The following is a 12911-nucleotide window of genomic DNA, read 5'->3' as shown; positions in this document are numbered from 1 at the left end:
AGAAACACAAAAAAGATTAACTGGTTAAAAACAAAATCAGAAACCAAAACGATCGTCACGACTACTAGCGCCAGTTTCTTTATCATCGGTTGTACCCCGCGACCTTTTCCTTTCAAAATTTGCCCGACGAAACGCGGGGGATTATAACGAGCCATACATGCAAAGTTGCAAACCCACTCAGCTTAAAGACGATCGATATGCAATTTAAGGTAGGGCTATACAGTGTGTTCCACAAAGGGAAAAATATCCGATAGACAGAAGATGGATCACAGCGACGGATATTTTTAAGAATTTACCATATACCGGTATTATATTTATATTGATTAAAATTTTGTACAAATGTTACACAACATAAAAGTGGAATTAAATTTCCGAACTAAAATACAAATCCTATTTATTGCAACATTCCAGGATATATTAAGATCTCTACCTATCATTATTAGGTATTTAATCATTCGAAAATTACAGTTGCTATTGAAGTAAGCATGCATAGTGTAAATACGTTATTACATTATTGTAATGTTTTCCGATCACAATATTTCTTGTTCGATAGTTAATGAAAAATACAAGTGGAATTACAGTCGTTTTTCGTTTGGATCAAATATAAAATGAAATTACATACTCACTGCTGCTCTCGTGGTTAGAAATTGACAGAATTCCTTTCTCTCAATTCAAAATATCCGAGTTTAACTTCACAGAACAGTAAAGAATTCCCAAGATTTAGCTTTATGGCTTATTAAATTCGGTCATCATGTAGTCAGCATAAATCGCAGTTTTGAATTTCAAACGAAATCTATATTTTCTTGGCTGCGTCAAGAAAAATATCATTTTAAAACAGAATGCAATCACCAGGAACATATAATAAATTTAAAGCAGCACTTAGGTAATATAGCTACCTTCCAGTTTTACGTTTCCTCCAGGTTTTTCTGTTTAGCCTAATCTAAGGTTTGAATGGAAGTAGGGCACACAGTTTCTTAAATGATCTATCGCCAGTTGCTGATGGAAGGAATAATTACTTTTACTAGCTAACGCAACCCATACCGTCGGGTCCCGCCTTCGGTTGCTCCACCAACGAAAATCATGTTTTATTTTTTTAAATTAAATTAAAACTATTGATACTTTGTTTGAACTTTTTTAAGACCTTTAAGCTGATTGAAGAGGATTTTTATTGTTTACGTCAAATTTTGCACATCGCTGCACCGAAGGAGATTGTCAACCACATTTCTCAGAGATTTTATCACGCAATTACCAATTATAATTCGATTTAAACCTTGTTTCTATGGTTTCATAATAGTCATAAATAATCCATTATGGTGAAACGGTTTATGTAGTCGACGAGCAACCTGAGCCCCGTTCAAATCCGGGGAACTTTGGTCTAGCGTAAATTCGAACTCTTTTGGTATTCGCATTTCTGTAGCTTAATCATCTGCCCGTATTAGATTTTACCGTGGGAAATTTGCCCAGTACCTTACTTGAAGATTTCGTCATCACGACGATGCTATAGACATCTGGTGGTGATGCTGGTTGTTGCGTCATCACGGCGACGACATCTGGTGTTGGGCATGTTTGGGCATGATTCCATTTTGGGGGAGGAGCCTGTGTTGACACATTATCCGTGACAGACACAGGCTCCTCCCACAAAAGCTTGTTCTTTTATTATATATGGATTCACGAATTTCAAGTTTCATAACAGAATTAGCAATTTTTCGGTACCGAATCATTATTCTCCGAAAAGTCTCGATGTTTATTCATTCAAAATATTCGGAAATTCCGTCCAAAGAAAAAAAAAAATGTATGCGTATCTTTAAGTCTGTAATAACTAGCAACTCTATATGCGTTGCCCGCTGCTGGTGGCGCAGCTATGGGAAATAACATTTGTTTTTATTTAAAAAAACTTAAAACACCCAAGTTTATATTGATATAATGATAGTATTGTTTTTGATAACCTTGTATCGCTTCTGCGGATGTCACAAAGTGAGAATCATTTTGTTTGGCTTTTTAGCATTTTAAAAGCGTTTATGTTTTTAAAAGCTGTTACCCTTTTGCTGATCGCAAAATAAATTCATGTTCATTTCAACTGAAAGATAATTTTTTTCTCTCTTGTTTCTTTTCTTGCATATTGAAAATAATTATTTTATTTTTTTTTTGCGCTACAAAAGAAAGTTCGCTCCTCTTTGAGCACGAGTGCGACGAGTGCCCTCTTTTGAGAAACCAAGTTATTCTTTACAAGTTGTGTCGTCTGCAAATACTGCAATAATATCTACATTTGACAGTGATTACTTGCCGTTACTTCAAACTCCCATCACATGAGGGTAAGTGTTCAGTTTGAATAATTAAATTGATTAGAAGAAGCTACCTCTATCCACGATTAACGATTGTTACTAAATTGCATGCATGCCACGTTTTTTCTCTGAATTTCAAGATACACCAAAGATGACTTCTTCAACAGACTTGACCATGAACAAAAGCGAAGCAGATTACGAGTTACTTTTTACCACAAAAGTTAACGGCGTAATACCTGTCCACAAATACAAGTCGAAGAAATCTGCACTCAAAGTAATCATTGCAGAGGTTGATGGCCCAGTAGTGAATGGATACTTTGTTTTAGCCACAGAGGCTCATGACGATGATGGTCTTCCTCATACATTGGAACACCTCATTTTTCTTGGATCGGAATCGTATCCCTACAAGGGTATGCTGGATATTCTTGCTAACCGCTGCTTGGCTTCTGGAACAAATGGTACTTATTTAACATTCAAATGTTAATATTTTTTTTCAGAATTTAAAATATATTTTTCTTGCAGCTTGGACCGATGTTGATCATACCTGTTATACTATGACAACAGCTGGTAGTGAAGGATTTTTGGCCCTCTTACCTATTTATGTTGATCACATCCTTAATCCATTACTTACTGATGCTGGGTTCATTACTGAAGTACACCATGTAAATGGTGAAGCTGAAGATTCAGGTGTGGTATACTGTGAAATGCAAGGCTGTGAAAACACTGGTGAAACCCTAATTCATAATGCTATGCTGAAGGCCATGTACCCTGGCCATTGTGGGTACAAATCAGTCACTGGTGGTCTTCTGAAAAATCTCAGGGAAAGTACAACCAATGAAAAGGTTCGCAATTACCACAAATCTTATTACAGAACAGAAAACTTGGTACTCATCATCACTGGACGCGTGGAAGCATCCCAAGTATTTCAGGCTTTAAAGCCTGTTGAAGATACTATAGTCGCAAAAAGCAAGAAGACCCAGATTCCATTCAGTCGCCCGTGGCAAAACCCAGTTCCACCACTCATGGAATCTATCGACCAACTAATTGCTTACCCTTGTGAGGAGGAAGAAAAGGGCATGGTATGGCTAGCATGGAGAGGTCCGTCCTGTGTATACCAGCTTTACGAGACGTGCGCGCTGATGATGCTTATGGAATATCTAACTGACACAGCCGTCAGTCTATTGCAAAAGACTTATGTGGAAACAACCGACCCGTTGGCAAGCAAAGTGGGCTATTCTTTCATCGAGAACTCAGAATCAGTTGTCTACTTAGCATTCGAGAACGTGCCTGTCAATAAGTTGGGCGAAATTCAGCCCAAGTTTTTTAGCGTTATGGAACCGTATGGGAACGGCGGTAAGCCTTTAGACATGGACCGGATGCAACTGGTGATTCGAAGAAGGATGTTAGAGCAACTGAGTCATCTGGAGAACAACCCTCATGACACTGTAGCTTTTATGGCCGTTGGTGACATTCTCTATGGTCGGAGGTAATTTTCAAAAAAATTAATGCTGTGTATTCTTTCCTAAAGGTGATTTTCCATCCTTTTCAGCCATGAAGATTTCAGACGTCGAGTAAATCCGATGGAAGATCTGAGAGCTTTGACAAAAGAGAGTCCTTGCTTTTGGAACGACTTGATCCTGCGATACATGCTCGGTCGGCCGTGTGTTTTGACTCAGGGTAAGTCATAAAACTCCACAAAAAATTTGTTTTAAACAAAAATACTTAACCTTTATTCTCTTTACAGGCATGCCTTCCAAGAAAGAAATGGAAGCTTATACTACTCAGGAATTAGAACGTCTAGAAGGACAAAGAAGTAGTCTTGGGACTCAGGGATTAACCGTTAAGGCAGAAGAACTCTCTGCCGCTCTGGAGCACAATGATCGCCAAGCTCCTGTGGATCTCATCATGTCTGTCCCTATTCCGGACATTAATTCTATCAGTTATCATTCAATTCAACGATATTGTAATCGCGGAGAATCGTTGGGATGTAGCAGCTTCCCTGGAGATCTTGAGCGAATTCCTGTCCGATTCCAGCTGGACGATGTTAAAACTCAATTCGTTTACCTGTACGCCCTGATGGATACCTCGTTAGTTCCAAATGATCAGCGCCTTTTCTTGCCACTTCTGATGAGCTGCCTTCCCGAGTCTGCAGTAATGCGCAACGGACAGCTAATCCCCTATGAGTAAGATTCGACTAGCTAAAGTTTTGACTGATATTTCATGATTATAACGTCCGTGTGTCATGCAGGTCTGTTGTTGCTCAGCTGAGTGGGGACACGGTGAAAACTCACTCCGCCTTGGGTGTGGACGCCACTGACGCTGACCACTTCTTTTGTGGCAGTTACTGCAATATGGCCGTTTTGATGCTTCAGTTGGAACGAGACAAGTACAGCGAAGGTATTTCCTGGTTGAGCGACTTACTGCGCCGTACCGTCTTCACAGCAGAGCGGGTACGAGTTATTGCCTCGAAAATGGCTAATGACGTGGCTCGCATCAAGCGCAAGGGAAACAAAATGGCGTTGGCACTCATTCGCAATTTAGTCTTTGATGCAAAGAGCAATCACGCTCACTGTTCTTTGATACGGCAGCAGCATTTCCTCCAGAAATTAATTGAAGAGCTTAGCCAAACACCCGATCGAATTGTACGTCTGTTGACGGACTTGCGAGATGCCATCACAAGCCCCAATTGCCTCACTATCCATATGGCGGCCGATATTGGGAGTCTTCCTGATGATGCTATGTCGTTGTGGAATACTCATATGTTCGCAGATTGGGAGGCCACCCAAACTGCCGACAAGGATAACGATGGACTGATGAATCTAGTAGCTGATTACCAGCTATTGAAGGAGGTGTCATCAGCCAGCCCAATGGGTGCTGCGGTGGGCCTAGGAGCGGTCGAATCGTGCTTCCTTATTCAGGCTGTCCGCAGCATTGATGATATCCAGCATCCAGATTTGGCGGCCGTATTGGTCGCCTTGCAATACCTCGGCCAACTAGAAGGACCTTTTTGGCGCAATCTTCGTGCGCAAGGTCTAGTCTACGGCTATAATTTGAATTTAAAAGTCAGCGAAGGACTGCTCTACTTATCGCTGTATCGAGCTTCCCATCCAGTGGTGGCATTCAAAGAGGCCCGCAGGTAATTTATTTGATCAGAAATGTGAATTGTAATTTTAAACTAATTGCCTTTCATTTCTTTTTTTTTAAAGCATACTTGAAAATCATGCTAGGAGTGACACAGACAATGTCTGGGAATTAAGCCTGCTCGAATCAGCCAGGAGCTCACTGATTTTTGAGTTGGTGGAGCGTGAAAAAACTGTGGGAGACGCAGTGCACCAGTCTGTTCGCTCTTATCTCTCAGGAGCCCCGGCCGACTACAATCGGCAACTGATTCATCGCGTAGCTGCCGTTACCATGGAACAAATGCGACGGGCTTTCCGCCTACACCTAACGGCTCTGCTAGATACCGATCACTGTCGCTGCTCTATTATTTGTCATCCCTCGAAGCTGGACGAATTAGTTGCAGGTATCAGCGCATTGGGGCAGCCAGTTCAGGGCTTCACCACGATGGAAGAATGCCCGTTGGGCCAATCGTGCTAGATTAATCTTTACTTTACCTCTTTGAACGTCATTTTCTATTCGCCGTTCTCTTTCAGCCTGAGTCACCGATTTCCTGATTTCTGGACTTTCTTTCTTGTCTCTGTGTAATCCAATGAATGAAAACGAACTTAATAGATTACATTATATGACAGGAAAAATTAAGTTTGGGATTTATTTTCTTTCAGTGGATTGATTTGTAGCTAACAATTTTGAATACGGGAATTTTCCCTGAGGGGCTCATAATTATTCTTAGATTACAACATTTTTCTATGGAGAATGATTGTGAAACTGGGACGCTGAAACAAATTTTTTACCGTTAGCTCACCCAAGAATAGGGACATTGAACTAGCCAGCCTACGTCATTTCTCCTTGTTGCATTGACATCGGTCCAAAGATTTCTTGTCGGCTCCGCTTTGTCTGGTAGTTCTTGGGAAGGGGTTGCCAGGGAACGGAGTTGCCAAATAATTAGCGAAATCGGAGCACAGTTATACAGCCTAGAAATAATATTTTTACTTGAAATTTCAAAGGGCCCACCGCCGACACATGTAGGTCATACCTTGTTAATTTTGTCCTTTGATTAATCACATTTTTTCCCCTCATCTTTTGTAACCTCGAATGGCGTCACCTTGCGAATCGGTTTGCACATGACTTTCCAGAACTTGCATTTGTTGTTGCCGGAGAAAACCAAGTCACTTAAAATGCAATATAAGTCATGACCAGTCACGCTACTGATGCAGTTCGGATGTGTACAGACGAGCTGACCCAAATGGCAACAAGGCCCCTCCCCAAACATCATGCGATAGACTCGTTCACCTCAGTTGACGTCATTTTGGAATATGCTAGCCAATCGCGTGGGGTTTGGCAGACACAAGGGAAAAAAAGGCCACAGGAAATAAAAAAGGAAAGTACACGTGCAAAAATCCAGGCGTAAACGTGATTCAGCGAGTTTGGTTCACTTTGCTACCCGCCGCGTTTTAGCTCATTTGAAAGCTGGCAACCGGCTCGAGCACACGACTTCAATCCCAGTTGCCAGTTAAGTGAAAAACAATTCGTACAATTTTTTTATAAGTGAATTTAGTGGTCTTTTATAATTCAGTGTTCTAAAAAATGTTGCGATCTGCTTCGTGTCTCAGACATCCCCAGGTCTTGAAGAGCTTACGACACACAAATCGAGCGATACTGGTAACGAGATGTAGAAAAACACCTAATCGATATTTCCAGACAACGGTTACTCGTTGGGCTGACATTACGCCAAACCGCCCATCGTCTGCAGTAGAAGCTTCAATCCTTTCGTACAAGCTCGATCACAAAATTTCTGAGCCAAACGTGTCCTCTATTTCCGTTAAAAAACCTTCATTAGCCAAAAGAATTTTAGACGAGTTAGTGCATTACTATCATGGGTTTCGATTGTTGTTTATCCACGTCGGTATTTCGGGGAATTTGCTCTTGCGCGTTCTTCAGGGAGAAACTCTATCACGACGAGAAAAGAAGCAGCTAGTCACAACAACTTCAGACGTATTCCGTCTTGTACCCTTTTCAGTTTTCATTATCGTTCCCTTCATGGAACTCACCTTGCCGATTTTTCTAAAGCTATTTCCCAACATGCTGCCTTCTACCTTTCAAACAGCTGACGATCGAGAGACTAAATTCAAAGCAACGCTCAAAGTCAAGCTAGAAACGGCAAAGTTCTTACAACAAACATTGGACGAAATGGCACTCACTGGTAGTGGTCACCAAAGCCAGACAGCACAAGATTTTGCTAAATTTTTCCAGAAAATTAGAAGCTCGGGTCAACAAGCCTCCAACGAAGAAATTTTGCGCTTTTCCAAGCTTTTCGAAGATGAAATCACATTGGACTCGCTTAGCCGTCCACAGCTGACAGCTCTCTGTCGCGTGCTAGAAATTGCACCAATTGGCACCAACAATCTACTACGCTTTCAATTACGGATGAAGTTGCGACATCTAGCCGCTGACGATAAGTTGATTCTTAAAGAAGGTATTGGTTCCCTCTCCATCTCAGAATTGCAGGCTGCTTGCCGTGAACGAGGCATGAGATCTCTTGGAGGTAATATTACAGTTCAAACAAAAATGAAAATTTCTTCACTATATTAAATTTTTATTTTTTTCTCAACGTAATATACAGTAAGCGAGATTCGCCTCAAATCACAGTTGTTCCAGTGGCTCGATTTGAGTATGGGCGGGAAAGTTCCACCATCGCTTTTGCTTCTTTCCCGGGCATTGTACTTACCTGAAAATGTTTCTGCTACCGAACAACTCAAAGCAACCATAGCTTCTCTGCCAGAATCAGTAGCTGCACAAACTAGCGATGCCATTAACCACCGACGAGGGAAAATCAACAATCAAGCTCGCATTGAGGCACTTCGAGTAGAACAAGCCAAAATTCATGAAGAACGGAAGGAAACACACGTCGGTCAGGTTGCTTTTGACACCAAAAAGCTCACACTAACTCTGGCCGACGCTGCTCTCTTAGAAAACGCTCTGGAGAGTGTTGGCGTACAGCGGAATAAACAACTTCTCGTCGCTAAAGGAGACCTCACAGATCTTAAAGAAGAAATGGCTGACTACCGGGAAGACATAAAAGAACTGGAGGACCTCTTACAATCCCCCGAAAGAAAGCGTCTCGTATTACGCGAGTCTAAAGCTGCTCGCCGTCTTTTCCAAACCGTAAATCGAATGATTCAGAAACTTGAAAACCACATTGAAGGACCCGCTTTAAGTGAGGGGCAATTAAATACAAAAGATAAGGAAGAAATCGTGTCTATAGAAGAGCTAATCGCATCCATTCGTCGGATCAATGCCATCGAAGACTCGGCCAATCTACACAAAATTGTGCACATCCTAGATCACATTGACGTGGACCGAGATGGAGTAATTACAGTAGAAGAAGTTATGAAGGTAAAAAGCCACTATCTAAAATCAACTCTTTTTCCATCAAAGATTTTACTGATTGTAAGGGTATTATTTAATAGGTAATCGAACTTTTAGAAGAAGAAGGAATTAATTTGACTGCAAAACAAATGACAGAAATACTCGGCGTTGTCAGTAAAGAAGAATTTCTGGAAATGGAAAAGAAAATTGAAAAAACTTTGGGGCAGGTTGTTAATAGCAGAAAACCTGATGCTGATTGTTTAACCAGCCAATCTCTTCTTGCAAAAACAGACGAAAGAAATAATTGTGTTGAACAAATTATGATTGGGGATGTGAAAAATTCCATCAACCGAGAAAAGTTAAAATCAGGACGGGAGCTTCCGAGAGAACCACTGGACATTGCTGAGGTTGAAAAAATCCTTTCGCTTGTTACTCAGTTGAAAACACTATACGCCCATGAGGTTGGACAGAGCAAAGAAAACATTAAACCTATCTTCTTCCGAGCGCAAGCCAGAATAGGAAGTTCGTCTGGCCTAAACCCATAAAAGATGTTTAGATAAATGAAATTCAAACATGTATATGTTCTGATTGAAACAAAATGTACGTAGATGTACGTATAATGCGATATAATGTTGATTTTAATTGTTATTGTTTTACATCAGGAAATAAATTTTAATTTCTGGGAAGAAATTAATCAAGAGCGAGCGAATGTCATCTTGAAAATCTAAATCTAAAAATGGTGCGATTTGTTTTAAACGCTGGCCATTCGTTTTGCAATTCTATTAATGATTTGATAAAGTTTAATTTGATTTATGTATGTAATAAAAATTATTTTTTGTCACGTTACAATAAAAACATATCTAAAAAACTTGGATTTTTTAAGGCTTACTCAGAAATATTGGTCAACAATGATTCACGAATCGTCCGTTTTTTCTATGACAAGAAAAAGTCGAATGTTGCGACAATAAGATCGCGTCTTTGGTAAAACGCTACTTGGCGTTGGGACAGTCAGCCTTCGAGATTATTTAGTTGTAGCTGAAAAGTATGGCACATTTTTAGTGCCATAAGTAGCACCTGAACCCAGCAGCTCAACCCTCAATCTCAACCTCAACCCATCACCTTGTTGTTTTCCAGCGCTATTTTTTAGTTTTCCAAAAAAACTATGATGACATCTAGTGGAGGGAGAATTAAGCGACCCCATCTACTATATCCATGGGTATAGACCTTATAAAGATCCAAAAATATGGGTCAAGCCGACCCCTTAGCGGCGCGTTGCAGTGTGAAGGGGTGCCGTGAACAGGAGATTTTATTTTGGCTCGCGCTCGCCCCATGTGGTTTGCGCATAGGCTTTTCGGGTAAATCGTGCCCGAGGGAAGAAAAGGGAGAAAAGGAAAGTCTGGTCCCCTCTTTTTTTTCATTCTTTAAAACAACATTTCCCCCTATTTGTCTTTAGGGTCTGTTGGGGTGGTCTCCCTTATAACGTCAGCCTACACCTATCGAGAGGGGGTGGTCACCCCAACAGACCCGAAATGCAAAGAGGGGGAAATTTTGCTTTCGCGAGCGCTAGGTGGCTTATAGGATGAAGCCCGGCATGGCCGAAAAACGAAGAAATTTTTTGAAATTTTTTTCAAAATTTCAATCATAATATTTGAAAAACATTAAAATGGTTTGAAGAGACGGGCTATCCCATCATTTTAAACCAATTGGATTATTTTTAGGTGCAGCAGTTGACGAGAAAACTGCTGCACAAAAAACGAAAAAAAGTCCAAATTTCGGACCCCCTCTCAGTTTTTTTAAAATATCTCCCAAACTACAAAAGCTAGGCGATTGCGATTTTTAGCAATCGACTTAGCGAAAAGTTTTACACAAAACCCATCTATTTGTTTATTTTTAGAACCCCCAGCGACGATTTCCGCTAAATCGAAAACCCCCAAAACGGTCTCTTTGAGTGGCGGATCGCTTGTTAAAAGACAGTAACTTTAATTCATTTAATAGAAAGAATGGATGAAGTGAAGAACAACTTAAAGAAAAAAATGATGCATACAATTTTTTTAAAAATAAATAAAAAACTCATAAAAAAGAAGAAGAAGAAGGAAAACAATTAAGAGGGAAATTGAACTACCCATTGAATAATTAAATTATTACAGTACTATCATCCATATGCATTCCTATTGCCCAACTTTCAAACCTTTTCCCCTCATCCAATTTCTCCCAATCACCGTGTAATTTGGAGCCATCTCCAAATTACACCGGCTACACAACTGGTATATAACCCAGCAGCCACGACATCCTCGCCAGTAGTGGTAGCTGAGCAGTAGCATCAGCAGTAGTGGCAGCCAGCAGCAGCAGAGCAGTCAGCCACAAGTCGTCGACCACTCCGTGCTTTCCTCCACTCGCTCCTCGATAGCAGCTACTCTCCCTTTCTATTCTCCCTCTCCATTCTCCCTCTTCATTCTCCATCTCCGTTCTCCCTCTCTATTCTCCCTCTCCATTCTCACGCTTCGCCACTCCTCCCATGTGAACGCTATGTGTGTGTAAGTGTCACAACAGGGCTAATAAACATCCACCTACTCTTACAAGTCTATTACACAAAGGAGGATGCAGGGAAAAGTTAGGGAATTGGAGACCAATAAACCTTTTGATGATTTTGTATCATGTATTATCCAATGGTCTTAGATGTTTTCTTTGTTTGGTTTTTCCTCCTTGTTCTTCTTTTTACGTTGGATCCTGCGTTTAACTGTAGGGCGTGTAGCACGAATGTTACTTGGGTTTTGGGTGTTTTCCTTAAATTGCAGCAAACGACGTTTAACTGGATTTTTCTTGTTCCCCTTCTCTTCTTTCTTTATGTAGTCTTCTTCAATCTTGTTGGTTTCTGGTGAATCTGTCAGGATCCGTGTACTTGCTAATCTACTATAGACGCCTGCGTGAACCCGTTGATGGTATTACCTTAGGAAACAGCCGAATACTCCCCAGTATCACATCATCACCTCAAAGAACAATAATATTGTTGAATGAAAAAATGGGACTGAAATTGGTGAAGTTTCCAGCGAAAGCCTCATCAGCGATGTCTTCAGTGGTAGTTGTAGACTGAGTTGGATCTAAGAAACAAAAACAATATTTACGAATGCTAACAGACACTAAGCGTCAAATACAATATGCATGATTTAACTACCTGGTCTGTCCGTTACTAGACTAGGAGTAAATTGAGACGAAGGAATCGCATCGAATCCGCCTCGCGTTCCTGGCGGATGACAGCCCAAGCTACGCTTTCCTGGCCTTCACTTTAGACCGGGGGACATACTGTAGGCCCTTTCATATAGTCTAGTGGCCGGCAATATGAAGCCTGAGGTGCAGAGAACTCGTATGCTTCGGCTGTCATCCACCAGGAACGCGAGGGAGAGTGATAAAAAATGGCGACTAGGCTGGGTGGGAAACTTGTAAAAATTACACTTTACTAGATTGGGAATAACTCGGCCAATGTAGTCTAGAATGTAAATTCCTTTTGGATTCGTATTGAGGGATGGACGAGCAAACTTTTGGGAGAATTTGTTTTTTTTTAATGTTAGCATTTACCCTTAAAGCGATACCAAAGACCCCCCAAAATTGTTAAAATTTGAAAAAACCCAAACTTTAACATTAAATATCTCCCGAACGGCAGGGAAAATTTAAATTCTGCAAACACAGGTGAATCCGGAGTAAAAAACTGGATATGCCTGAATTATTTCAGATTTTTAGGTTCCATAGCGGAATGGGAAAAAAAAGTGGGGTCCATGGATTTGGTGCACTTGAGTGGTGGATTGCTTGTTAAAACATGGAAATTCTCCATTAGCAGTAATACTGGATTCTTCTTTGTGGCCTTAACGTATTGAAAATGAATAACTTAGTATTTTTATCGCCACATCTCCTGCCTGATCTTTGATTGGTTTTAATTTTTTTAAAGCTTTTTTGCTGTTATTTTATATCGTCTTTTTTGTAAAATCTTATATTTTTCAAATTTGTATTCATTGTAATAATCTCTCGTTTTATTCCGGCTTTTATGAAGCTTTAAAAAAGGGATCAAGTAAAGAAAAAGAAATGGCTGCACCCAATAAAAGCCAAAATGAAGACCCATTTTTGAATCTCAAAGCAATTAAAAAAGAAGTA

At 40.5% G+C, this 12911-nt stretch overlaps 2 protein-coding genes across 3 annotated transcripts; both read left to right on the top strand.

Annotated features, from left to right (window-relative positions):
- Nucleotides 1-2193: 2193 nt before the first annotated feature.
- LOC124348339 (uncharacterized protein C05D11.1-like) lies at nucleotides 2194-6041 on the top strand. The gene is made up of 7 exons (XM_046798518.1): nucleotides 2194-2312; nucleotides 2423-2740; nucleotides 2805-3768; nucleotides 3832-3959; nucleotides 4027-4465; nucleotides 4531-5418; nucleotides 5489-6041. Exons 2-7 carry the CDS (start codon nucleotides 2434-2436, stop codon nucleotides 5877-5879), a joined length of 3117 nt encoding a protein of 1038 aa, XP_046654474.1. The 5' UTR covers nucleotides 2194-2312; nucleotides 2423-2433; the 3' UTR covers nucleotides 5880-6041.
- An 813-nt stretch (nucleotides 6042-6854) lies between these two features.
- LOC124348396 (mitochondrial proton/calcium exchanger protein-like) lies at nucleotides 6855-9362 on the top strand. Of its 2 annotated transcripts, XM_046798599.1 has the most exons (4): nucleotides 6855-7944; nucleotides 8023-8795; nucleotides 8870-8995; nucleotides 9060-9240. In XM_046798599.1, exons 1-4 carry the CDS (start codon nucleotides 6987-6989, stop codon nucleotides 9090-9092), a joined length of 1890 nt encoding a protein of 629 aa, XP_046654555.1. In that variant the 5' UTR covers nucleotides 6855-6986; the 3' UTR covers nucleotides 9093-9240. The 2 variants fall into 2 exon arrangements, with proteins under 2 accessions (XP_046654555.1, XP_046654554.1); XM_046798598.1 differs by having other exon boundaries at nucleotides 8870-9362.
- Nucleotides 9363-12911: the final 3549 nt, after the last annotated feature.

Source organism: Daphnia pulicaria, chromosome 7 (genome assembly GCF_021234035.1).
Source record: "Daphnia pulicaria isolate SC F1-1A chromosome 7, SC_F0-13Bv2, whole genome shotgun sequence".
In the NCBI taxonomy this organism is placed as follows: Eukaryota; Metazoa; Arthropoda; class Branchiopoda; order Diplostraca; family Daphniidae; genus Daphnia; species Daphnia pulicaria.
Note: the sequence above shows the minus strand (reverse complement) of the source record. Positions and strands in the feature narration are given on the sequence as shown.

Coding starts and splice junctions, on each gene's coding strand:
- LOC124348339 (XM_046798518.1), top strand. CDS start 2,434: ATGACTTCTTCAACAGACTTGACCATGAACAAAAGCGAAGCAGATTAC. Junction 3,769..3,831: donor GACATTCTCTATGGTCGGAG/GTAATTTTCAAA, acceptor CATCCTTTTCAG/CCATGAAGATTTCAGACGTC. Junction 4,466..4,530: donor GGACAGCTAATCCCCTATGA/GTAAGATTCGAC, acceptor TGTGTCATGCAG/GTCTGTTGTTGCTCAGCTGA.
- LOC124348396 (XM_046798598.1), top strand. CDS start 6,987: ATGTTGCGATCTGCTTCGTGTCTCAGACATCCCCAGGTCTTGAAGAGC. Junction 7,945..8,022: donor AGGCATGAGATCTCTTGGAG/GTAATATTACAG, acceptor CGTAATATACAG/TAAGCGAGATTCGCCTCAAA. Junction 8,796..8,869: donor CAGTAGAAGAAGTTATGAAG/GTAAAAAGCCAC, acceptor ATTATTTAATAG/GTAATCGAACTTTTAGAAGA.